We start from the raw sequence: 24474 nt of genomic DNA, 5'->3' as shown, positions 1-24474 counted from the left end.
TATCCCTGTGTAGCCTATTAATAAAAAACAACAACATAATCACGTTCCTCCATCATGTTCTCATACACTTTATGCAGTTAATAGCCTCTGTGTCTGTACTGTTACATACTTAGGCAGTTAACTGGTTCATGCAGCTTTACATGAACACCCGAGCCTTACACTATGGCTGGTCCAAATAACTAAAGCAATTGTTACCATCCACCTCTTGTGTCTCCCCTTTTCCTCATAGATTGTAAGCTTGCGAGCAGCAGGGCCCTCATTCCTCCTGGTATCTGTTTTGAACTGTGATTTCTGTTATGCTGTAATGTCTGTTGTCTGTATAAGTCCCCCTCTATAAGTTGTAAAGCGCTGCGGAATATGTTGGCGCTATATAAATAAAATTATTATTATTATTATTAGCCTCAGTTTCCTGTTCTTAGCTGAAAGGAGTGGTACCCGGTGTGGTCTTCTGCTGCTGTAGCCCATCTGCCTCAAAGTTCGACGCACTGTGCGTTCAGAGATGCTCTTAGGCCTACCTTGGTTGTAACGGGTGGCGATTTGAGTCACTGTTGCCTTTCTATCAGCTCGAACCAGTCTGCCCATTCTCCTCTGACCTCTGGCATCAACAAGGCATTTCCGCCCACAGAACTGCCGCTCACTGGATTTTTTTTCTTTTTCGGGCCATTCTCTGTAAACCCTAGAGATGGTTGTGCGTGAAAATCCCAGTAGATCAGCAGTTTCTGAAATACTCAGACCAGCCCTTCTGGCACCAACAACCATGCCACGTTCAAAGGCACTCAAATCACCTTTCTTCCCCATACTGATGCTCGGTTTGAACTGCAGGAGATTGTCTTGACCATGTCTACATGCCTAAATGCACTGAGTTGCCGCCATGTGATTGGCTGATTAGAAATTAAGTGTTAACAAGAAGTTGGACAGGTGTACCTAATAAAGTGGCCAGTGAGTGTAGTTGAGCTAAAGGCCCTCCTTGAGGCAGTGTAGTACAATCCCTTTTACTGTCACTTGACACTAAATACATGTACTGCAATATCACAAGGAATGAGTGTGGTGTAAAACGGAAAAAAAAATATTAATGATATCTATTATTCTTATAACAGTAAAACATCAATATTAGCAAGCTTTTTAAATCCCATATATTGCATAAAATGTGTTCATATTATATCTCCACTGTACCTTAGAATAAGCAACAATTTTTAATGAAATAGTTGCTAAATATAATGAATTCATTACAAAATCCATTAAGTTCCACCAGTCATGGATGTAATCCTGAAGTCCTCCATCCCACATCTGTTTAATTTCAGCCCATATGATACCTATTCATTGTAAAACAAAACACATGAAATTACAAACATTTATGTTATCAAATAGTAATGGGGCACAAATGCAGTTTAATCATTCAGAACATTATTCCCTAACAATTAACACTTTGCTACATACAATATCAGTTAAAAAGTGCATTATACACAGAGCTAATAAAATGTAATCATTGCTTGTCCTTAAAGGGGTTCCCCAAAAATAAAAAAAATAAATAGCTGGAGAGAACATTGTATAGAACAGGGGTGCACAACCTGTGGCCAAGGCCAAATGCAGCATGCAATACACTTTTGTGAAGCCCTCAGCCATCTGGTCACAGATTTGCTTGATAGTGTCTGGTAGGATCCGTACATTCCTCAACCAAAAATCTGCAAAAACCCTTATCCATGCCCTCATCATCTCCCACCTTGACTACTGCAACCTCCTGCTCTGTGGCCTCCCCTCTAACACTCTCACACCCCTCCAATCTATTCTAAACTCTGCTGCTCGACTAATCCACCTGTCCCCCGGCTATTCCCGGCCTCTCCCCTCTGTCAATCCCTGCACTGGCTCCCCATTACCCAGAGACTCCAGTACAAAACCCTAACCATGGCATACAAAGCCATCCACAACCTGTCTCCTCCATACATCTGTGACCTCGTCTCCCGGTACTTACCTACACGCAACCTCCGATCCTCACAAGATCTCCTTCTCTACTCCCCTCTTATCTCCTCTTCCCACAATTGCATACAAGATTCCTCCCGTGCATCCCCCATAATCTGGAACTCTCTACCCCAACATATCAGACCCTCGCCTACCATGGAAACCTTCAAAAAGAACCTCAAGACCTACCTCTTCCGACAAGCCTACAACCTGCAGTAACCACCAAACTGCTGCACAACCAGCTCTACCCTCACCTACTGTATCCTCACCCATCCCTTGTAGATTGTGAGCCCTCGCGGGCAGGGTCCTCTCTCCTCATGTACTAGTCATGACTTGTATTGATTAAGATTATTGTACTTGTTTTTTATTATGTATACCCCTCCTCACATGTAAAGCGCTATGGAATATATGGTGCTATGATAATAAATAATAATAATAGCTGCTCACATGTATTTTGCAGGTCAAGGAGAAAAGTGGTGGGTATCATCATAGGGACAGGTGCTAATGACATAATGCATGCTCTTCACAGAAAGTAGTTAGTGGGGTAAAGAAGTGGCCATATCTGAGGGCAGATTAATTCATTGTGGTTTATGGAAGTAGGGAAACACTGGACAGTTTCAGCATCTCACATAAGCTACAATAGAAAAAGCTGAATTCAGAGTAATTTCCTTTCCTATCAGTGACTGCTTTCTCTTCAAGCACACTTATACAATGACAGCTGTCAATCACAGATAGAACCACCCACTGGACTACTAATCCTAAAAAGAAGAGAGGTTAAAATGATTAAACACAGGCTATATTTAAAGGTAAATTATATAAGTCCATCTCCAAACAGCTTCATGTTCCTGTTACTATAGTTGCACATATTATTCAGAAGTTTATGGTCAATGGGACTGTAGCCAACTTCCCTGGACGTGAAGAGGAAAATAGTTGACTAATCATTACAAAGGGACTATGTTCTTAATGTCAAGATCTTCTTGATGAGAATTTGCAATTTAAAATTTTCAACATTACCCATTTCAGATAAGAGTAAGTTTGCTGTTCTGATCTTTTTCAGCATAAGTAATAGCCTATATATAAAAACACAGTTTATTATACAAAAATAAAAATCAGTGTAGTGAAGAATTTGATCAGTAGCCTACTGTACAAAACAAAATGTGACCACTAGTGTTGAGCATTCCGATACCGCAAGTATCGGGTATCGGCCGATATTTGCGGTATCGGAATTCCGATACCGAGTTCCGATATTTACCGCATATCGGATACCGGGATCGGAAGTTCCCAGAATTCAAACTGCACGAATTCAGCCAATGAGGAATGATTACAAGTGTGGGCACATCCTGTTCAGCATGGTGGGCATGTAACTACTGGCAAGGCTGTGATTGGCTGCTGAAATGATGTCATGATGCACTATAAAAACGCTGCTGCCCTTTCTGTCTCACTCTGCTGTGAATTCAGTTAGGCATAGGACGCTGTGTTCTGACTGAGGGCCAGTTGAGATAGCCATTTGCTTCATTGTGCTTTTCCCAGGCTAATTTAGCAACCGCTGTGTGTTCACCTTGCTTTTGCCTTGCAGCACTGTTTTCACAGCGATCTCCAAGGTCTCTGTGTGTGTGTGTGAGTGCAGCCCACTCTGTAGTCTGTGTGCAGCCACAGCCAGTTGTATTCAGCTCAGGGTGGTTCACTGCCTCATACTGTTCTATCCATTGTCCTTTATTGCAAATAGTGCAGCGTGCTGCACATTTTTTCAAATAATTCCTATTAGTGGCTTTCCACCTGTATCCAGCTAAATTGTGGAAAAACACTACATAGAATAACCTAGAAGAGGTTTTTTGGGCCTTGCAGCGCCGTTTACGGCTGTCTGCACGGTCTCCGTGTGAGTGCAGCTCGCCCTGTAGTCTGTGTGCAGCCACAGCCGGTTGTATCCAGCTCAGGGTGCGTCACTGCCTCATACCGTAAAATACATTGTCCTTTTTTGCAAATAGTGCAGCCTGCTGAACATTTTTTCAAATAATTCCTATTAGTGGCTTTCCACCCGTATCCAGCTAAATTGTGTAAAAACACTACATAGGATAAGGTAGAGGAAGTTTTTTGGGCCTTGCAGCGCCGTTTACGGCTGTCTGCACGGTCTCCGTGTGAGTACAGCTCACCCTGTAGTCTGTGTGCAGCCACAGCCAGTTGTATCCAGCTCAGGGTGCGTCACTGCCTCATACCGTAAAATAAATTGTCCTTTTTTGCAAATAGTGCAGGCTGCTGCACATTTTTTCAAATAGTTCCTATTAGTGGCTTTCCACCCGTATCCAGCTAAATTGTGGAAAAACACTACATAGGATAACCTAGAGGAGTTTTTTTGGGCCTTGCAGCGCCGTTTACGGCTGTCTGCACGGTCTCCGTGTGAGTGCAGCTCGCCCTGTAGTCAGTTCTGCCAAAAAATAAAAAATAAATAATAAAGTTCACCAAACACACCACTTTACAGTTGTGTAGGCCACATTAGCTCATATTAAAGTCTATTCCACACTTTAGAAAATTAGTGTTTCTTATACCTGTTAGGAGCTGTTCAGGAATAAGAACACTAAGCCCTTAGTACTTTTCTGCTTATCTTTATCAGTCAACCAAGATGAAGAAGGCAGGGAGTAAGGCACGTGGGCATGGGCGCGGAGCAGGTAGAGGACGTGGGGATTCTGTGCCTGCTGCGGGCACCGGTGACTCATCATCACCCAGTTTCAGGAGGGAACAGTCCTTCATGCGCAGCTTTGTCGGAGAGCGCTGTACACCGCTGCTGCGTGAAGACCAAATTGAAGCCGTTGTCGGATGGATGGCAGCTAACGCATCAACTCCAATTAGTGCCACATCCTTTCAGGCACAGAGCACTGGAGAGCACCCATCTGTCTCTTCACCACCTGCCAAATTGCCCAGGCAGTCAGAGAGCCCAGGACAGGAGCCGTCTCTACTTCTGTTCTCTGAATCTCTTGGCTTGGAAGCAGGGGGCCAGCCAAGCAGCATTGGAGAAATGGAAGAAGAGGCAGTGTGCAGTGATGCGTGTTATGGTTCTCAATGGCAAGAGAACATAGCCCAGCATACATAAGAACTAGCTCTTGGAAGGATGGAAACTTAAACTGACCATGAACTAAACCTGCCGCACAACTAACAGTAGCCGGGTAGCGTGCCTGCGTTTTATCCCTAGACGCTCAGCGCCAGCCGGAGGACTAACTAATCCTGGCAGAGGAAAATACAGTCCTGGCTCACCTCTAGAGAAATTTCCCCGAAAGGCAGACAGAGGCCCCCACATATATTGGCGGTGATTTTAGATGAAAATGACAAACGTAGTATGAAAATAGGTTTAGCAAAATCGAGGTCCGCTTACTAGATAGCAGGAAGACAGAAAGGGTACTTTCATGGTCAGCTGAAAACCCTATCAAAACACCATCCTGAAATTACTTTAAGACTCTAGTATTAACTCATAACATCAGAGTGGCAATTTCAGATCACAAGAGCTTTCCAGACACAGAAACAAAACTGCAGCTGTGAACTGGAACAAAATGCAAAAAACAAACAAGGACAAAAGTCCGACTTAGCTGGAAGTTGTCTGGTAGCAGGAACATGCACAGAAAGGCTTCTGATTACAATGTTGACCGGCATGGAAGTGACAGAGGAGCAAGGTTAAATAGCGACTCCCACATCCTGATGGGAACAGGTGAACAGAGGGGATGATGCACACAAGTTCAATTCCACCAGTGGCCACCGGGGGAGCCCAAAATCCAATTTCACAACAGTACCCCCCCCTCAAGGAGGGGGCACCAAACCCTCACCAGAACCACCAGGGCGATCAGGATGAGCCCTATGAAACGCACGGACCAGATCGGAGGCATGAACATCAGAGGCAGTCACCCAAGAATTATCCTCCTGACCGTATCCCTTCCATTTGACCAGATACTGGAGTTTCCGTCTGGAAACACGGGAGTCCAAGATTTTTTCCACAATGTACTCCAACTCGCCCTCAACCAACACCGGAGCAGGAGGCTCAACGGAAGGCACAACCGGTACCTCATACCTGCGCAACAATGACCGATGAAAAACATTATGAATAGAAAAAGATGCAGGGAGGTCCAAACGGAAGGACACAGGGTTAAGAATCTCCAATATCTTGTACGGGCCAATGAACCGAGGCTTAAACTTAGGAGAAGAAACCCTCATAGGGACAAAACGAGAAGACAACCACACCAAGTCCCCGACACAAAGCCGAGGACCAACCCGACGCCGGCGGTTGGCAAAAAGCTGAGTCTTCTCCTGGGACAACTTCAAATTGTCCACCACCTGCCCCCAAATCTGATGCAACCTCTCCACCACAGCATCCACTCCAGGACAATCCGAAGATTCCACCTGACCGGAGGAAAATCGAGGATGAAACCCCGAATTACAGAAAAAAGGAGACACCAAGGTGGCAGAGCTGGCCCGATTATTGAGGGCAAACTCCGCTAAAGGCAAAAAAGCAACCCAATCATCCTGATCTGCAGACACAAAACACCTCAAATATGTCTCCAAAGTCTGATTCGTCCGCTCGGTCTGGCCATTAGTCTGAGGATGGAAAGCAGACGAGAAAGACAAATCTATGCCCATCCTAGCACAGAATGCCCGCCAAAATCTAGACACGAATTGGGTCCCCCTGTCAGAAACGATATTCTCCGGAATATCATGCAAGCGAACCACATTTTGAAAAAACAGAGGAACCAACTCGGAAGAGGACGGCAACTTAGGCAAGGGCACCAAATGAACCATCTTTGAAAAACGGTCACACACCACCCAGATGACAGACATTTTCTGAGAAACAGGGAGATCAGAAATAAAATCCATAGAGATGTGAGTCCAAGGCCTCTTTGGAATGGGCAAAGATAACAACAATCCGCTAGCCCGAGAACAACAAGGTTTGGCCCAAGCACAAACATCACAAGACTGCACAAAAACTCGTACATCTCGAGACAGAGAAGGCCACCAGAAGGACCTAGCCACCAAATCCCTGGTACCAAAGATCCCGGGATGACCTGCCAACGCAGAAGAATGAACCTCCGAGATGACTCTACTGGTCCAATCATCAGGAACAAACAGTCTACCAGGCGGGCAACGATCAGGTCTATCCGCCTGAAACTCCTGCAAAGCCCGTCGCAGGTCTGGGGAAACAGCAGATAATATCACCCCATCCTTAAGGATACCTGTAGGTTCAGAATCACCAGGGAAATCAGGCTCAAAACTCCTAGAAAGGGCATCCGCCTTCACATTTTTAGAACCTGGTAAGTATGAGACCACAAAATTAAACCGAGAGAAAAACAACGACCAGCGCGCCTGTCTAGGATTCAGGCGCCTGGCAGACTGAAGATAAATCAAATTCTTGTGATCGGTCAATACCACCACCTGATGTCTAGCCCCCTCAAGCCAATGACACCACTCCTCAAAAACCCACTTCATAGCCAAAAGCTCCCGATTCCCAATATCATAATTCCGCTCGGCGGGCGAAAATTTACGAGAAAAAAAAGCACACTCAGAACTGAAGGAAAAAAAAAAAAAATTTTCAGCAGACTTCTTTTTTCTCTCCTTTCTCTGCCAATTAATTTAACCCTTTGTGGGCCGGTCAAACTGTTATGGTTCTCAATGGCAAGAGAACACAGCCCAGCATACATAAGAACTAGCTCTTGGAAGGATGGAAACTTAAACTGACCATGAACTAAACCTGCCGCACAACTAACAGTAGCCGGGTAGCGTGCCTGCGTTTTATCCCTAGACGCTCAGCGCCAGCCGGAGGACTAACTAATCCTGGCAGAGGAAAATACAGTCCTGGCTCACCTCTAGAGAAATTTCCCCGAAAGGCAGACAGAGGCCCCCACATATATTGGCGGTGATTTTAGATGAAAATGACAAACGTAGTATGAAAATAGGTTTAGCAAAATCGAGGTCCGCTTACTAGATAGCAGGAAGACAGAAAGGGTACTTTCATGGTCAGCTGAAAACCCTATCAAAACACCATCCTGAAATTACTTTAAGACTCTAGTATTAACTCATAACATCAGAGTGGCAATTTCAGATCACAAGAGCTTTCCAGACACAGAAACAAAACTGCAGCTATGAACTGGAACAAAATGCAAAAAACAAACAAGGACAAAAGTCCGACTTAGCTGGAAGTTGTCTGGTAGCAGGAACATGCACAGAAAGGCTTCTGATTACAATGTTGACCGGCATGGAAGTGACAGAGGAGCAAGGTTAAATAGCGACTCCCACATCCTGATGGGAACAGGTGAACAGAGGGGATGATGCACACAAGTTCAATTCCACCAGTGGCCACCGGGGGAGCCCAAAATCCAATTACACAACAGATGCGCAACAGCTTTGTCTCTCTAACTCTGAAGAGGCGGGTGGGCCAGTGCCTCCGGTCACCACACCGCAGTACGCATCTGATGTTGACACTCAGGTGCCACTTTCTGGTGCGTGCTGTGCTGCCGAGACTACCCAGGAGGAGCAGTTGGTGGCAGAGGGTAGTGTAGATGATGAGGTCCTTGACCCATCGTGGCGTGAGGAACAGGAAGGTGGTGGGAGCAGCTCTGAGGAAGTGATTCCCCGAACGGGCCAAAGAGGGAGAGGGAGGGGGAAGACTGCGGAGCCTGTAGCCTCCACTTCGGCACCCGTTAGGAGTATGTCTCTTTCATAAGCCAAAAAGGGCGCTCCCAAGACTTGCAGTGCCTGGTCCTTTCTTGACACAGTTGCAGATGACATTTGCTTTGTCAAATGCAAGGTGTGTCATCATAAAATCAAACGAGGGAGAAATGTCGGCAACCTCAATACCTCAAATATGTGGAAACATGTGCGGACCAGGCACGCGGTGGAGTTACAAAAACACACTGAAGACCTAGGCCAACCAACAGCGGCAGCTACCACCTCTTCAGCTCGTTTTGCCTCTTCCTCCAGCTCACACACAGCTGGTTCGGCTTCCTCCCAGGATTGCCATGGAAGAACCTCTGGCACTGTTGTCCAGAGACCCACTGTAATTCCACCCGCAGCACCACGTTCCCAATTATCCTCACACTCCCAGCCCAGTCTACAGCCATCGGTAGTACAGGCATGGGAGAAAAGGCGGCCTTTCTCGGCAAACCACCCACGAGCACAGGCTCTGAATGCAGGCATTGCCAAACTTCTGTCACTGGAAATGCTGTCATTCAGGCTGGTGGAGACTGACAGCTTCCGTGACTTGATGGCATTGGCAGTCCCACAGTACAATGTGCCCAGCCGCTTTTATTTCAGCAGGCAATTCGTCCCTGCCCTGCACAAGCTTGTGGAGGGACACATAAAACATGCGCTACTGAATGCCATCAGTAGCAAGGTCCACCTCACCACCGATGCGTGGACCAATCACCATGGACAGGGGCGATACCTTTCCCTCACTGCCCATTGGGTTAATGTTGTTGAGCCGGGTACAGATCGTGCGAGTGGTGCAGGACGTGTCCTGCCCACTCCAAGTATTGCAGGAGTCCAGTCTGTACGCATTGACTCCTCCTCATACACAAGTTCTTCAGAATCATCGCTGCAGGAGCTGTCACAGTCCACCTCCGCATGGACCCGTGAACGTTTACCTGTTACGACCGACATGAGCACAGCCGAGCTTCTGGACAGTCAGCGCCACGTGGTTCCTCACAAATGCATAGGCAGGGGACACTTTGTGAGGAGGATGAGGAGAAGTCAATGGAGGAGGAAGACATCCGTCCAGAGGAGGGAGTTACACAATTGTCCAGTAGTCAGTGTGTACAGCGAGGGTGGGGTGATGAAGAGCGGGCAGAGATCACGCCTCAAGCAGGGGACAGCGTTTCTTGGACAGTTGGCAGTCTGCAGCACATGGTTGATTACATGCTGCAGTGCCTGAGAAACGACCGCCGCATCACCCACATTCTCAACATGGCTGATTATTGGGTGTGCACCCTCCTCGATCCTTGCTACCGGGACAACGTACAAAGCCTCATCACACCGTTGAACCGGGAGCATAAAATGCGGGAGTACCAAGACACACTGGTGAATTCCATCATCTTCTCCAGTCCAACTGATAGAAGTGCTGCTAGTGCTTTACAAAGCAGCTCAGTGCGTCCAGGCAGTGGAGGAGGCTCTGCACAAAGAGGTAGCAGAAGCAGTGCCTCTGCCCAAGGCAAGACCAGTATGGCCCATGTGTGGCACAGTTTTGTGTGCCCGCCACAAATGTCTACACCATCACAGGCGGCTCCAGTCAGCAGGAGGCAACGGTTCCGTCAGATGGTGACAGACTACATGTCTTGCCCTCTTGCTGTACTCCCAGACGGCTCTTCCCCTTTCAAGTTTTGGGTCTCTAAGCTGGATACATGGCCAGAGCTAAGCCAGTATGCATTGGAGGTGCTGGCTTGCCCTGCGGCTAGTGTATTATCGGAATGCGTCTTTAGTGCTGCAGGTAGTGTACTAACAGACCGTCGCATGCGACTATCCTCCGATAACGTTGACCGGCTTACTTTTCTGAAAATGAACCAGGCCTGGATCTCGCAGGAATTTGCCACTCCTCTTCCTGATTAAATAATTGGGTGACTGTCTACAGTATCCAGGTCTCCTGTTGTGTTCATCTTTCTACCACCTGAACTTAAATTCCTGGGCTCCAACACCGCCAGTTGAGGCTCAGAAGTGCCGTCTGCACAGTCAAAACATACGACCCAGTGTTATTGGGTTTCAGTAACGTCAGCTGATCCCCAGCTGTGTAGCCGGCAATGTGTCCTGCGACCGCCACGCTGACACAACAACAGAAATTGAAGGGAACCTGTCCCCCCCAGGCGTTTGTTACTGAAAGAGCCACCTTGTGCAGCAGTAATGGATCTCGGGCAGCGCGGCCGCACAGGCGCAGCCAGACTGACACCAAATGATGTCAGAAGATGGACAGCGCTAAGTGCGCCTGGCCAAGGGATAACATAACAGCGCAGACTCCGGGACAGAATCAAACAATGCTGAGGAGGCGGCACATGGCACCAAGGGGGTAGGAATGACGGCTGTGCTGCATCCCATTACAAAGGAAAGTCCCACCTCCAGGATGGTCTCACGGTATCAGGGGACACATTTTATAAGTGTTTAGTTCTGTGCTTGCAAGGAGCATAATTTAAAGAGCCACCTTTTGCATCCTTAGTGCTGCACAAGATGGCTCTTTCATCTAAAAAAACATATTGGGGGGGGTTAAAGGTTCCCTTTTGACTTTGTCCAATCAGGCTTCGGCCTACACTGTGTTCCTCTGCTCCTCCTGCTGTCTCTGGGCTCCAACACCGCCAGTTGGTGCCTGGAAGTGCTGTCCGCACAGTCAACAGTCGCTCCTCTGTTATTGGGGTTCAGTAACGTCAGCTGTTCCCCAGCTGTGTGTGCGGCAATACCTACAATCTGCTCCTCCTGCTGTCCCTGGGCACTAACACTGCCAGTTGGTGCCTGGAAGTGCTGTCCGCACAGTTAACACTTGCTGCCGTGTTATTGGGGTTCAGTAACGTCAGCTGTTCCCCAGCTGTGTGTGCAGCAATACCTACAATCTGCTCCTCCTGCTGTTCCTGGGCTCTCACACTGCCAGTTGGTGCCTGGAAGTGCTGTCCGCACAGTTAACACTTGCTGCCGTGTTATTGGGGTTCAGTAACATCAGCTGCTCCCCTGCTGTGTGTGCGGCAATACCTAAAATCTGCTCCTCCTGCTGTGCTTGGGCTCTAACACCGCCAGTTGGTGCCTGGAAGTGCTGTCCGCACAGTCAACAGTCGCTCCTCTGTTATTGGGGTTCAGTAACGTCAGCTGTTCCCCAGCTGTGTGTGTGGCAATACCTACAATCTGCTTCTCCTGTTGTCCCTGGGCTCTAACACCGCCAGTTTTTGCCTGGAAGTGCTGTCCGCACAGTTAACACTTGCTGCCGTGTTATTGGGGTTCAGTAACGTCAGCTGTTCCCCAGCTGTGTGTGCGGCAATACCTCCAATCTGCTCCTCCTGCTGTCCCTGGGCTCTAACACCGCCAGTTGGTGCCTGGAAGTGCTGCCCGCACAGTCAACAGTCGCTCCTCTGATATTAGGGTTCAGTAACGTCAGCTGTTCCCCAGCTGTGTGTGCGGCAATACTTCCAATCTGCTCCTCCTGCTGTCCCTGGGCTCTAATACTGCCAGTTGGTGCCTGGAAGTGCTGTCCGCACAGTCAACAGTCGCTCCTCTGTTATTGGGGTTCTGTAACGTCAGCTGTTCCCCTGCTGTGTGTGCGGCAATACCTCCAATCTGCTCCTCCTGCTGTCCCTGGGCTCTAACACCGCCAGTTGGTGCCTGGAAGTGCTGTCCGCACAGTCAACAGTCGCTCCTCTGTTATTGGGGTTCAGTAACGTCAGCTGTTCCCCAGCTGTGTGTGCGGCAATACCTCCAATCTGCTCCTCCTGCTGTCCCTGGGCTCTAACACTGCCAGTTGGTGCCTGGAAGTGCTGTCCGCACAGTCAACAGTCTCTCCTCTGTTATTGGGGTTCAGTAACATCAGCTGCTCCCCTGCTGTGTATCCGGCAATGTGTCATGCGACCGCCACGCTGGCACACTAACAGACATTTACATGCCTCCAGTGCAGGCTTCGGCCTACACTTTGCTCCTCCTGCTATCCCTGGGCTCCAACACTGCTGGTTGCTGCCCGGAAGTGCTGTTTGCACAGAGCCAAACACCTCGTCAATGTGTTAGTGGGGTTCAGTAATGCCTGCTGCTCCCCTGCTGTGTATCCGGCAAAGTGTCATGCGCCCGCCACGCTGGCACAACTAAAATTTAAGGGAACCTGCCCCCCCAGGCGTTTGTTACTGAAAGAGCCACATTGTGCAGCAGTAATGCTGCACAAGGAAAAGTTGACTATTTTCGTTTTGCTCCTTGCACACGCTGAACCTAACACTTATGAAATGTGTCTCCTCACACCGTTAAACCGTCCCGGAGGTGGGACTTTCCTTTGTAATGTGACGCAGCACAGCCGTCATTCCTACCCCCTTGGCGCCGTGCGCCACCTCCTCAGCGTTGTTTGTTTCTGTCCCGGAGCCTGCGCTGTTATGTTATCCCTTGGCTAGGCACACTTAGCGCTGCCCGTCTTCTGACATCATTTTGTGTCAGGCTGGCTGCGCCTGTGAGGCCGCGCTGGCCGAGATCCCGCCTCGCAGTGTCTTCTGATTTAATCACACTGCGGGCCTGGGATCCATGGCCATGCGCAGTGCATATCTTCACCTCAGGCTCTCACTCATCTCTCTCCGCCTTCTTCAGACTGTGCGCCGTCAGCTGATCCCTAATAGCATGCCACGGCCGGGACGCTGCACAGTCTGAAGAAGCCAGAGGGAGGGGAGTGAGAGGCGAGGATATGCACTGTGCATGCCCATGGATCCCAGGCCCGCATTGGGATTAAATTAGATGACACTGCGAGGCGGGATCTCAGGCAGCGCGGCCGCACAGGCGCAGCCAGCCTGACACCAAATGATGTCAGAAGACGGGCAGCGCAAAGTGCGCCTGGCCAAGGGATATCATAACAGCGCTGGCTCCGGGACAGAATTAAACAACGCGGAGGAGGCGGCGCATGGCACCAAGGGTGTAGGAATGACGGCTGTGCTGCGTCACATTACAAAGGAAAGTCCCACCTCCGGGACAGTTTTATGGTGTGAGTGGACACATTTCAAAAATGACTAGTTCAGCGTTTGCAAGGAGCATAATTAAAAGAGCCACATTTTCCTTTTGCAGCATTAGTGCTGTACAAGATGGCTCTTTCAGCAACAAATGCCTGGGGGTGGTTAAAGGTACCCTTTCAACTTGCTCCAGTGCAGGCTTCGGCCTACACTCTGCTCCTCCTGTCCCTGGGCTCTAACACCGCCAGTTGGTGCCCAGAAGTGCTAGCTGCACAGAGAAAACACTCGCCAATGTGTCAGTGGGGTTCAGCAATGCCAGCTGTTCCCCCGCTGTGTAGCCGGCAACATGTCCTGCAAACGCCACGCAGACACAAAGCTGCCGCCAGTGCAGGCTTTGGCCTACACTCTGCTCCTCTGCTCCTACTGCTGACCCTGGGCTCTAACACCACCAGTTGGTGCCCAGAAGTGCTAGCTGCACAGAGAAAAACACTCGCCACTGTGTCAGTGGGGTTCAGCAACGCCAGCTGTTCCCCTGCTGTGTAGCCGGCAACGTGTCCTGCAAACGCCACGCAGACACAACAGACCTAAAACTGCCTCCAGTGCAGGCTTCGGCCTACACTCTGCTCCCTCTCCTCCTGCTGTCCCAGGGCTCTAACACCACCAGTTGGTGCCCGGAACTGCTGGCTGCACAGACAAAAACACCAGCCAATGTGTCAGTGGGGTTCAGCAACGCCAGCTGTTCCCCTGCTGTGTAGCCGGCAACATGTCCGGCAAACTTCACGCAGACACAACAACTGAAATTGAAGGGAACCTGTCCCCCCCAGGCGTTTGTATGTATAACAGCCACCTTGTACAGCAGTAATGCTGCATTTGTACAAGGTGGCTCATTCAGTTATTCTCCTTGCACACGTCGAACTCAACACGTCTAAAATGTGTCCCCTGAGACCATTAAACCATCCCTGAGGTGTGACTTTCCTTTGTAATGACACGCAGCAACCCCCTTGGTAGCGTTGCCCGTCTTCTGACATCATTGGTTGGCTGGCTGCGCCTCTGCGGCTGCCCTGCTCGACACAACGCCCCTCGGTGTCTTATTTATTTTGACTGCGAGGGTGTGATTGATGGGCATGAGCAGTGCATATGTTCGCCTGTCACTCATCTCCTTTCGCCTTCTTCAGACTATGCAGCTTCATGGCCATGGCATGTGATAAGGGATCAGCTGACGCCGCACAGTCTGAAGCAGGTGTAAGGACATGAGTGAGAGGCAAACATATGTACTGCGCAAGGCCATGAATCCCAGCCCCGCAGTGTGAGTTAATGAAAAGACACTGCGGGGCTGGGATTCATGGGCATCGCGAACTGCACCGGCCGACATGAAATGATGTCAGAAGATGGGCAGCGCTAACAGTGCAGGGCCAAGGGATAACACAACAGCGCTGACTCCTGTACAGCAAAATGCGATGCTCAGGAGGCCGCGCCAAGCACCAAGGTGTTTTTTTTGACAGCTGTGCTGCGTCTCATTAAGAAGGGAACTCACACCTCCAAGACAGTTTTGACTATATTAGGGGCTAAATTTTATACGTGTTTCATTCAGCGTGTGCAAGGAACAAAATTAAAAGAGCAACCTTTGACTTGTGCAGCATTACTGCTGCACAAGGTGGCTCTTCTAGTTTGTAACACCTGAGGGGGGTTAAAGGTTAACTTTAAAATTGGTTCAATTAGGCTTCGGCATACACTCTGCTCATACTGCAGACCCTGGGCTCTAACACCGCCAGTTGGTGCCCGGAAGTGCTGGCTGCACAGAGAAAAACACCCGCCAATGTGTCAGTGGGGTTCAGCAACACCAGCTGTTCCCCCGCTGTGTAGCCGGCAATGTGTCCTGCAAACGCCACGCAGACACAAAGCTGCCGCCAGTGCAGGCTTCGGCCTACACTCTGCTCCTCTGCTCCTCCTGCTGACCCTGGGCTCTAACACCACCAATTGGTGCCCGGAAGTGCTAGCTGCACAGAGAAAAACACTCGCCACTGTGTCAGTGGGGTTCAGCAACGCCAGCTGTTCCCCCACTGTGTAGCCGGCAACGTGTCCTGCAAACGCCACGCAGACACAACAGACCTAAAACTGCCTCCAGTGCAGGCTTCGGCCTACACTCTGCTCCCTCTCCTCCTGCTGTCCCAGGGCTCTAACACCGCCAGTTGGTGCCCGGAAGTGCTAGCTGCACAGAGAAAAACACCCGCCAATGTGTCAGAGGGGTTCAGCAACGCCAGCTGTTCCCCTGCTGTGTAGCCGGCATCATGTCCTGCAAACGCCATGCAGACACAAAGCTGCCTCCAGTTCAGGCTTCAGCCTACACTCTGCTCCCCCTGCTGACCCTTTGCTCCAACACCGCTAGTTGGGGCTCTAGGAAGACAATCTTGAATAGGTCCCCATCCTGATTCCAGTTCTGTCAGCTGGTTCTGGGTAGAGCCTTTGGCTTAGGTGCCTCCTTCTGGGTATCCGAGTTCCACCGTCAGGTGGTCCTTGGTAGTGTTTTCAGGCACTGGTACCTCCTGCTTAGTAACCGGGTTCCAGTAACGTCAGCTGGTCCTCGGTAGTTCCATTGGCTCTTGGACCTTCGGCTACCCATCCGGGTTCCAGTACCGTCAGCTGGTTCTCGGCAGTGTCTTTTGCTCTTGTACCTTCTGCTCCCCATCCTGGTTCCAGTACCGTCAGCTGGTTCTGGGCAGAGCCTTTGGCTTAGGTGCCTCCTACTGGGTATCTGAGTTCCACCAACGTCAGGTGGTCCTTGGTAGTGCTTTCTGGCACGGGTACCTCCTGCTTAGTAACCGGGTTCCAGTAACGTCAGCTGGTCCTCGGTAGTTCCATTGTCTCTTGTACCTTCGGCTACCCATCCGGGTTCCAGTATCGTCAGCTGGTTCTCGGCAGTGTCTTTTGCTCTTGTACCTTCTGCTCCCCATCCTGGTTCCAGTACCATCAGCTGGTTCCGGGCAGAGCCTATGGCTTAGGTGCCTCCTTCTGGGTATCCGAGTTCCACCAACGTCAGGTGGTCCTTGGTAGTGCTTTCTGGCATGGGTACCTCCTGCTTAGTAACTGGGTTCCAGTAACGTCTGCTGGTCCTCGGTAGTTCCATTGGCTCTTGGACCTTCGGGTAGCCATCCGAGTCCCAGTTCCATCAGCTGGTTCTTGCCATTTTCTCAGCCTTCTTTTACCTTCTGCTACATTTCCAAGTTCAAGACCCTAAAGACGACGACCCGGAAGACCACCCCTAAGATGACGACAACACCAGAGACAACAACCACTGAGATGACGACGACCCTGGAGACGATGACCCTGAAGACCACCCCGATGACGTCGACAACGACCCCGGAGACGACGACCCTGGAGACGACGACATGGAAGACCGAGAAGCAGAAGAACAAGAGGCTGCAGAACAAAGAGCAGAAGAACATTAAGCATAACACTAAATATCAGAGCAAAAGATATTATCTAAATTGTAAGCAGAAGAAGACTAAGCAGTGTATGGGGGTGAGTCCGTTCCTCCTCGTGGTGCCCCTGGATAAAGCTTGATGCTGCAGGCCAAACTGAACGCGGACAAATGTACCGTATATACTCGAGTATAAGCCGACCCGAGTATAAGCCGACCCCCCTAATTTTGCCACAAAAAACTGGGAAAACTTATTGACTCGAGTATAAGCCTAGGGGGAAAAATGCAGCAGGTACCGGTGAATTTCAAAATTAAAAATAGATGCTCCATACCGTTCATTATGGCCCCATAGATGCTCCACATAAAGCTGTGCCACATATAATGCTCTGCACCGTTCATTATGGCCCCATAGATGCTCCACATAAAGCTGTGCCATATATACAATGCTCTGCACCGTTGCCCCATAGCTGTGCCACATATATAATGCTCTGCACCATTGCCCCATAGCTGTGCCATATAGTGCTCTGCACCGTTGCCCCATAGCTGTGCCATATATATAATGCTCTGCACCATTGCCCCATAGCTGTGCCATATAGTGCTCTGCCCCATTGCTGTGCCATATAGTGCTCTGCCCCATAGCTGTGCCATATAGTGCTCTGCCCCATAGCTGTGCCATATAGTGCTCTGCCCCATAGCTGTGCCATATAGTGCTCTGCCCCATAGCTGTGCCATATAGTGCTCTGCCCCATAGCTGTGCCATATAGTGCTCTGCCCCATAGCTGTGCCATATAGTGCTCTGCCCCATAGCTGTGCCATATAGTGCTCTGCCCCATAGCTGTGCCATATAGTGCTCTGCCCCATAGCTGTGCCATATAGTGCTCTGCCCCACAGCTGTGCCATATAGTGCTCTGCCCCACAGCTGTGCCATATAGTGCTCTGCCCCATAGCTGTGCCATATAGTGCTCTGCCCCATAGCTGTGCCATATAGTGCTCTGCCCCATAGCTGTGCCATATAGTGCTCTGCCCCATAGCTGTGCCATATAGTGCTCTGCCCCATAGCTGTGCCATATAGTGCTCTGCCCCATAGCTGTGCCATATAGTGCTCTGCCCCATAGCTGTGCCATATAGTGCTCTGCCCCATAGCTGTGCCATATAGTGCTCTGCCCCATAGCTGTGCCATATAGTGCTCTGCCCCATAGCTGTACCATACAGTGCTCTGCCCCATAGCTGTACCATACAGTGCTCTGCACCGTCCATTATTGCCCCATAGCTGCTGCTGCAATAAAAAAAAATAAAACACATACTCACCTGTCTTGCAGCTCCTCGGCGCCATCTTCCCGGCGTCTCCCTGCACTGACTGATCAGGCAGAGGGCGGCGCGCACACTATATGCGTCATCGCGCCCTCTGCCTGAACAGTCAGAGCGGAGAGAGAGACGCCGGGAAGATGGCGCGACGCCCGGCGTGTGGAACCAGGATAGGTGAATATGCGATACTTACCTGCTCCCGGCGTCCCGCTCCTTCCCCCTGCCTGTCTTCGGTGCCGCAGCCTCTTCCTCTGTCAGCGGTCACCGGCACCGCTGATTAGAGAAATGAATTATGCGGCTCCGCCCCTATGGGGGGTGGAGCAGCCTATTCATTTCTCTAATGAGCGGTCCCACGTGACCGCTCAGGGGAAGAGGCTGCTGCACCCGGAGACCGTGTAACAGGCAGGGGGAGCGCCAGGATCGCCGGGACTAGGTAAGTATATGACAGTGCTCACCCGCCGACCCCACCACCGATCATGACTCGAGTATAAGCCGAGGGGGCACTTTCAGCCCAAAAATTTGGGCTGAAAATCTCGGCTTATACTCGAGTATATACGGTAACTCTTTTGTGACAGGCAGAACGGAAGGTGTAATCTTCAAACTTTTATAGATAACAACTACAGGAACGCCTGTCACAAATAAGAATATGATAAAGTAGAATATGAAGAAGAAGAATAGTTGAATAAAAAGAATATGAAGAATGTAACAAAAAAAAATAATAGGTAGAAGATGAAGAAGAAGATGAATAAGGTGAAGAAGAAGTTGATGTCAAAGATGCTGATGATGATGAAGAAGAAAGTGTGGGAGAAGTTAAAAAAAAGGTGAAGGACGTGGAAGTTGTGAAACATCAATATCTGACAAAATAAAAAAATTCTTAACATAGTCAATATCTTTGTAACTGCGAACATCTTAAAAAAAAAAAAAAAAATTCCTGCTATTCTATTTGATTGGGCTAAACCTCTATGCCTTTAATGTCCCTGCCACCTCCCCCAATACATCCTACATTATTCTTAGTTGTTTTCCTTCATGTAGAATGAACCTACAAGGAAAGAAAGGGTTTATTTTAATTCCGATATTTTCGTCCCATTGACTTGCATTGGTATCGGGTATCGGTATCGGCGAGATCCGATATTTTGCCGGTATCGGCCGATCCAATCCGATACCGATACTTTCCGATATCGGAAGGTATCGCTCAACACTAGTGACCACTTCTTTCCTTCTCTATCAAAAACAGGCGAGCTTATGTCTTGTCTTTTGAATTCAGTAATTTTGTTTGTAATATCTAAGTAGTCGTGAGATGCCTGCTTTAATTCAAAAACATCAGAAAAATTCTTTATTTTGGATTATTACAAAGTGATGCTCAGAGCAGATTAGCACTGCTTTAGCTAATGTATTTTTAGAATTGTGGGAAAGCAAAAAAAAAATGAGCTGAACAGCATCACAAGGAAATGTTATTCCAATTCTTCCTACAAGTGTCTCACAGTATATTACTCCATCTATTTTTAAAGACCAGATAAAGAACGGCTGTAAAATAAGCCGATAAAAGACAAAAGCCGTACATTATTTATAATGTAAGTGTTATTAAATGTGAGTGCCTAGTGCAATATTACAGTTTTCATGTATTTCATTGTGATCTATGGGAGTTTGGCTGCTGGTTCACCTACTAAAATGTTCAATAATTTGCTTTTATACTAATAAAATGAAGCAAGAAAAAATATTGTCCTTTTAGAGAGGAATTCAAGGGAATCCAGGTTTTTGTCACTTAACTTGAAAGACAGAAACCCTTGGAGAAACGGATTATTATCTTCTCAATGGACAGGTGAGGAATATTGTTATTATTTTATTTCTCTTACAGGGGACAATGGCTTCACTGGGAAGGGTGATGCTGTAAGTATGGTTTAATTAAGATAAATTAAAGGTGTTTGTGTCATTCTTTCACTTAAAAGACATTATTCTGGGTTTGTGTGTTTTCATACAATATGACTATGGGGTTAGTAATGGAAGTGTCTTACAGATGCCTCTCCATTACTAACTTCTGGGCTTGATGTCACCTGACAATACAAAAGTGACATCAGCCCCTCCAACTATCACCCCACTTGCCACCTCTTCAGTGCAAGTGAGAACAGCAAGGGTAAGTGCCAGAATTATAAATGCGCCTATTTTGGGGCAGCTGAGAGCTGATGTTTTTAGCCTGGAGGGGCCAATATCCATGGCCCCTTCCTAGGCTATTAATATCAGCCCGCAGCGGTCTGCATAGCCTTTGCTGGCTATTAATTATAGGAGGACCCTACGTCATTTTTTGGGAGGTGTCCCCCATTTTAATTGCCAGTTAAAGGCTAAGTATACAGTTGTGAGCTGAGATCACTAGCCTGGGAAGATCCTTGTGTATTACCCCCTTCCCAGGCTATAAACATCTGTCCCCAGCCGTCGGCTTTCCCTCTGCTGGTTAAGAAAATTATGCGGGAGCCAACGCCATTTTTTTCTGAAAAATAGTCTTTTAATAATTAAGTACATGCACAGTAAGCTGCACACGCACTGTACTAATTGTATATGTCACTGACATCTTTAGCTTTTCATCTATCTATCTTTCTAATCTCTCTCTCTCTCTCTCTATATATATATATAGAAGAATATTTTCTTTGAAAACTATATGTAAATGACAGAGAATTGCTCTATGTAAAATCTCATGTTAAAATCTCATTGCGCTCTGACAGCAATCGCAATCGCACTGCATTTGGATATACATCCGATGCTAGGTGTTAAAAGTCAGATTCTGTTCTCATAACAAATGCATGACACTCGCCCAACTTTGCAGGAACAAAATCGGGCTGATTTTAAAATTACTAGTGTGTCTTCGGCCCTAAAGGATTTGTTTCATGTTCATAAATAGGAACCTCTGTACTTGCTGCTGTTAGTTTTGTACACTGCAACAGCTTCTTATAGATTTATTTGAAGCTCTGATCTTTTATTCACATGTTGCTATAAATAAAGTTCTGTATTTCTGCACATGTTATTGTACAAGGACTTCTTTGTAATAAAAAAAGCCACTTCCAAAATCCTATCTGTGTTGCTAGGGAAGTGAGTGAACTATTAAACATTTTATTAGGGGGATACAAATTTAGCTGGCATTAAATATTCATACTCTCTATATTTTCTTCTCGGCAACACTTGAGCTTTAAATTTCAGTGTTAAAAATCATATTAGTAATAGAGTTTTTAATCTGATTATCTTCAGTGCGTATGACACACAGTTACATTTTTTTTAGTCTAAACATTTGACCAATATTCCACATCAAAGGGATGGTTTTAAATTAATACAGGAACATATTATCAATCATGAAATACAGTCGGGAGGCACCTGATTTTTTTATAGGCAGATATGTGGTTTTTCCCTCCCAGCTGTCTTGTTATGTACTCTGGGTATATGGGATATGCCCTCTAAAGACATCCATATGAGTCATAATAGGGGTTTATATTGAGGCATTTTGCATGACACTTGGGAATACATACATTCCCAAGTGATCACTACCTCTGCATAACAACATACCTATAATATAAACCCCTTTCCCCCATTCATTTGTTACAAGTAGGGATGGGCGAATTCGAACTGTAAAGTTCTGGACCCGTACCAAACACATAGTGTTCGGTCACAAGGTCCCGAACACGGGTTTCCATGGGATACCCGTGTTACAGTTCGGGTCCAGTTCGGGTCCAGGGCCTGTAAAAGCATAAAATTAATAATAAACATTATAATTATACTTACCTGTTCAGTGACCCCTCCTCCCATCCCGCTGTCTCCCGGTCTCATCTGCTTCCGGGGCTGCACATTAACTTCCGGCGACCAGCGGTATTCACTGCACTCGGCAGTCTTCAGCTTTTTCCGGCAGTGTTAGTTCAGCGACGTCAGAGATCACTTGAGTTCATGGCTCGGGCCATGAACTGGGGTGAACCCTGACCTCACTGCATGAATACTGCCGACGCCGGCCAAAAATGGCCGAGCGCCGAGCAGTGGAGTGAATTACCCGGTTAATGAGCGGCCCCGGAAGTAGATGCGGCTGGGAGACAGTGAGACGGGAGGACGCGTCACTGGACTGGTAAGTATAATTATAATGTTTGTTATTATTTTTATGCTTTGTTTTACAGCCCGCCCCCCCGCCCAATCCCATATCAGTAAAGTCCAAGCTCAGGGTTCGGACGCAAGTTCGCGTCATCTCCAGCCTCGAGCTCGAACTTTACAAAAAAACTCATGCGAACCCATCGATCCCGAACATCAAGTGATTCACCCATCACTAGTTACAAGCCCTCTCTCAATCAAACATGCTTATGGGCCTTTTCGCTCACTGGCTGTTGCAGTCATGATGCCATATTACTACTGCAATTCTAAAATGCCATGGGCCTTTAACTCTTATGGATTTCATTATTTTTATACTTATTTTTATTAAAAAATTTGTTCCTATTTTCATATGTTTAGGGATGCTGTTTGTCTCTCTACCACCTTTTATAGTATCCACCTATCTGTGGTAGAACATGTACTGTAAGGTTTCTCTTACTGAGAGTGTTGGGGGACACTCACTTGGCCGCGATATTCAAGCACACGGGCACGGGTTTATAAAACAAAGCAGTCCATGCGGTTTATTAAGCCTCATAAACCGGGGTACGCACAGTTCATAACATGAAACACAACAGGCACCAACTGGTGATATTTACTTGCAGCTTCTAACACTTCAGTGTACGGCTTTGCCTCACGGCCACTAACACGCTGGTCCTCCCTTAACCAGTTCCCAAGGGAGACCACACAGTTCATAGAACTTCACAAGCACTACCGGCCTGTACGATACCTGACGGGAGCTCCGGCTCCACCTGCTGACTCCTTGCCAGTCCGCACCTCCGGGTAAGCTGCCTTACAGGGATCACCAACTTGCCTGGCCGGCACGCACTAGTCAGTCCAGACCTCACCGAAGGACTCCAGCTTCCCCAGACTCCGTTAGCACTCTTCTGGGTAAGCTGCCTAACAGGGATCCCCAACTTGCCTGTCCGGCATACAGTAGTCAGTCCAGACCTCACCGAAGGACTCCAGCTTCCCCAGTTCCACTGTGCACTGCTCCGGGATCCGGTCCTCCTACTAGGACCTCCTGTTGTGAAATTGGATTTTGGGCTCCCCCGGTGGCCACTGGTGGAATTGAACTGGTGTGCATCATCCTCTCTGTTCACCTGTTTCCATCAGGATGTGGGAGTCGCTATTTAGCCTTGCTCCTCTGTCACTTCCATGCCGGTCAACATTGTAATCAGAAGCCTTTCTGTGCATGTTCCTGCTGCTAGACAACTCCCAGCTAAGTTGGACTTAGTCCTTGTTTGTTTTTGCATTTTGTTCCAGTTCACAGCTGTAGTTTCGTTTCTGTGTCTGGAAAGCTCTTGTGATCTGAAATTGCCACTCTGATGTTATGAGTTAATACTAGAGTCTTAAAGTAATTTCAGGATGGTATTTTGATAGGGTTTTCAGCTGACCATGAAAGTGCCCTTTCTGTCTTCCTGCTATCTAGTAAGCGGACCTCAATTTTGCTAAACCTATTTTCATACTACGTTTGTCATTTCATCTAAAATCACCGCCAATATTTGTGGGGGCCTCTGTCTGCCTTTCGGGGAAATTTCTCTAGAGGTGAGCCAGGACTATATTTTCCTCTGCCAGGATTAGTTAGTCCTCCGGCCGGCGCTGGGCGTCTAGGGATAAAACGCAGGCTACGCTACCCGGCTACTGTTAGTTGTGCGGCAGGTTTAGTTCATGGTCAGTTTAGTTTCCATCCTTCCAAGAGCTAGTTCGTATGTTTGCTGGGCTATGTTCTCTTGCCATTGAGAACCATAACAACCTCCCATGCCAGCAGGTGCTTTCCAGGAAGCCTCCTCTCTGGCTTCCAACACAGGAACACACCGAGCCCTCAGGAACTCCCTCAGGGATTTTGCACTTGGACCCTTCAGGTCCACACACTGGAACCACACAGGAACATGTGACCCACACCCTGGTCACGTTATGTACCTGTAACCACACCCACAGTAATGGATCACATGGGCTGGTCACGTGATCCTGACATCACTGCAGGTCAATTCTCACGGCCTCAATACAACTCCGTGCACATCCCGGGGAGACCATGCAGCGCCCCCTACCTGTTACAGG

At 48.2% G+C, this 24474-nt stretch overlaps 1 protein-coding gene across 1 annotated transcript in view; it reads right to left on the bottom strand.

The window, feature by feature from the left end:
* Nucleotides 1-24474, bottom strand: part of TRPC4 (transient receptor potential cation channel subfamily C member 4) — a 431918-nt gene that overhangs the window by 32097 nt on the left and 375347 nt on the right. The window contains exon 5 of the mRNA XM_077298186.1: nt 1174-1313. Within this exon, the coding sequence (XP_077154301.1) occupies nt 1174-1313 (140 nt within the window). The remainder of the gene's footprint in view (nt 1-1173; nt 1314-24474) is intronic.

Source organism: Ranitomeya variabilis, chromosome 3 (assembly GCF_051348905.1).
Source record: "Ranitomeya variabilis isolate aRanVar5 chromosome 3, aRanVar5.hap1, whole genome shotgun sequence".
Taxonomy (NCBI): domain Eukaryota; kingdom Metazoa; phylum Chordata; class Amphibia; order Anura; family Dendrobatidae; genus Ranitomeya; species Ranitomeya variabilis.
The sequence above is the reverse complement of the archived record's forward strand: the minus strand, read 5'-3'. Positions and strand labels throughout refer to the sequence as shown.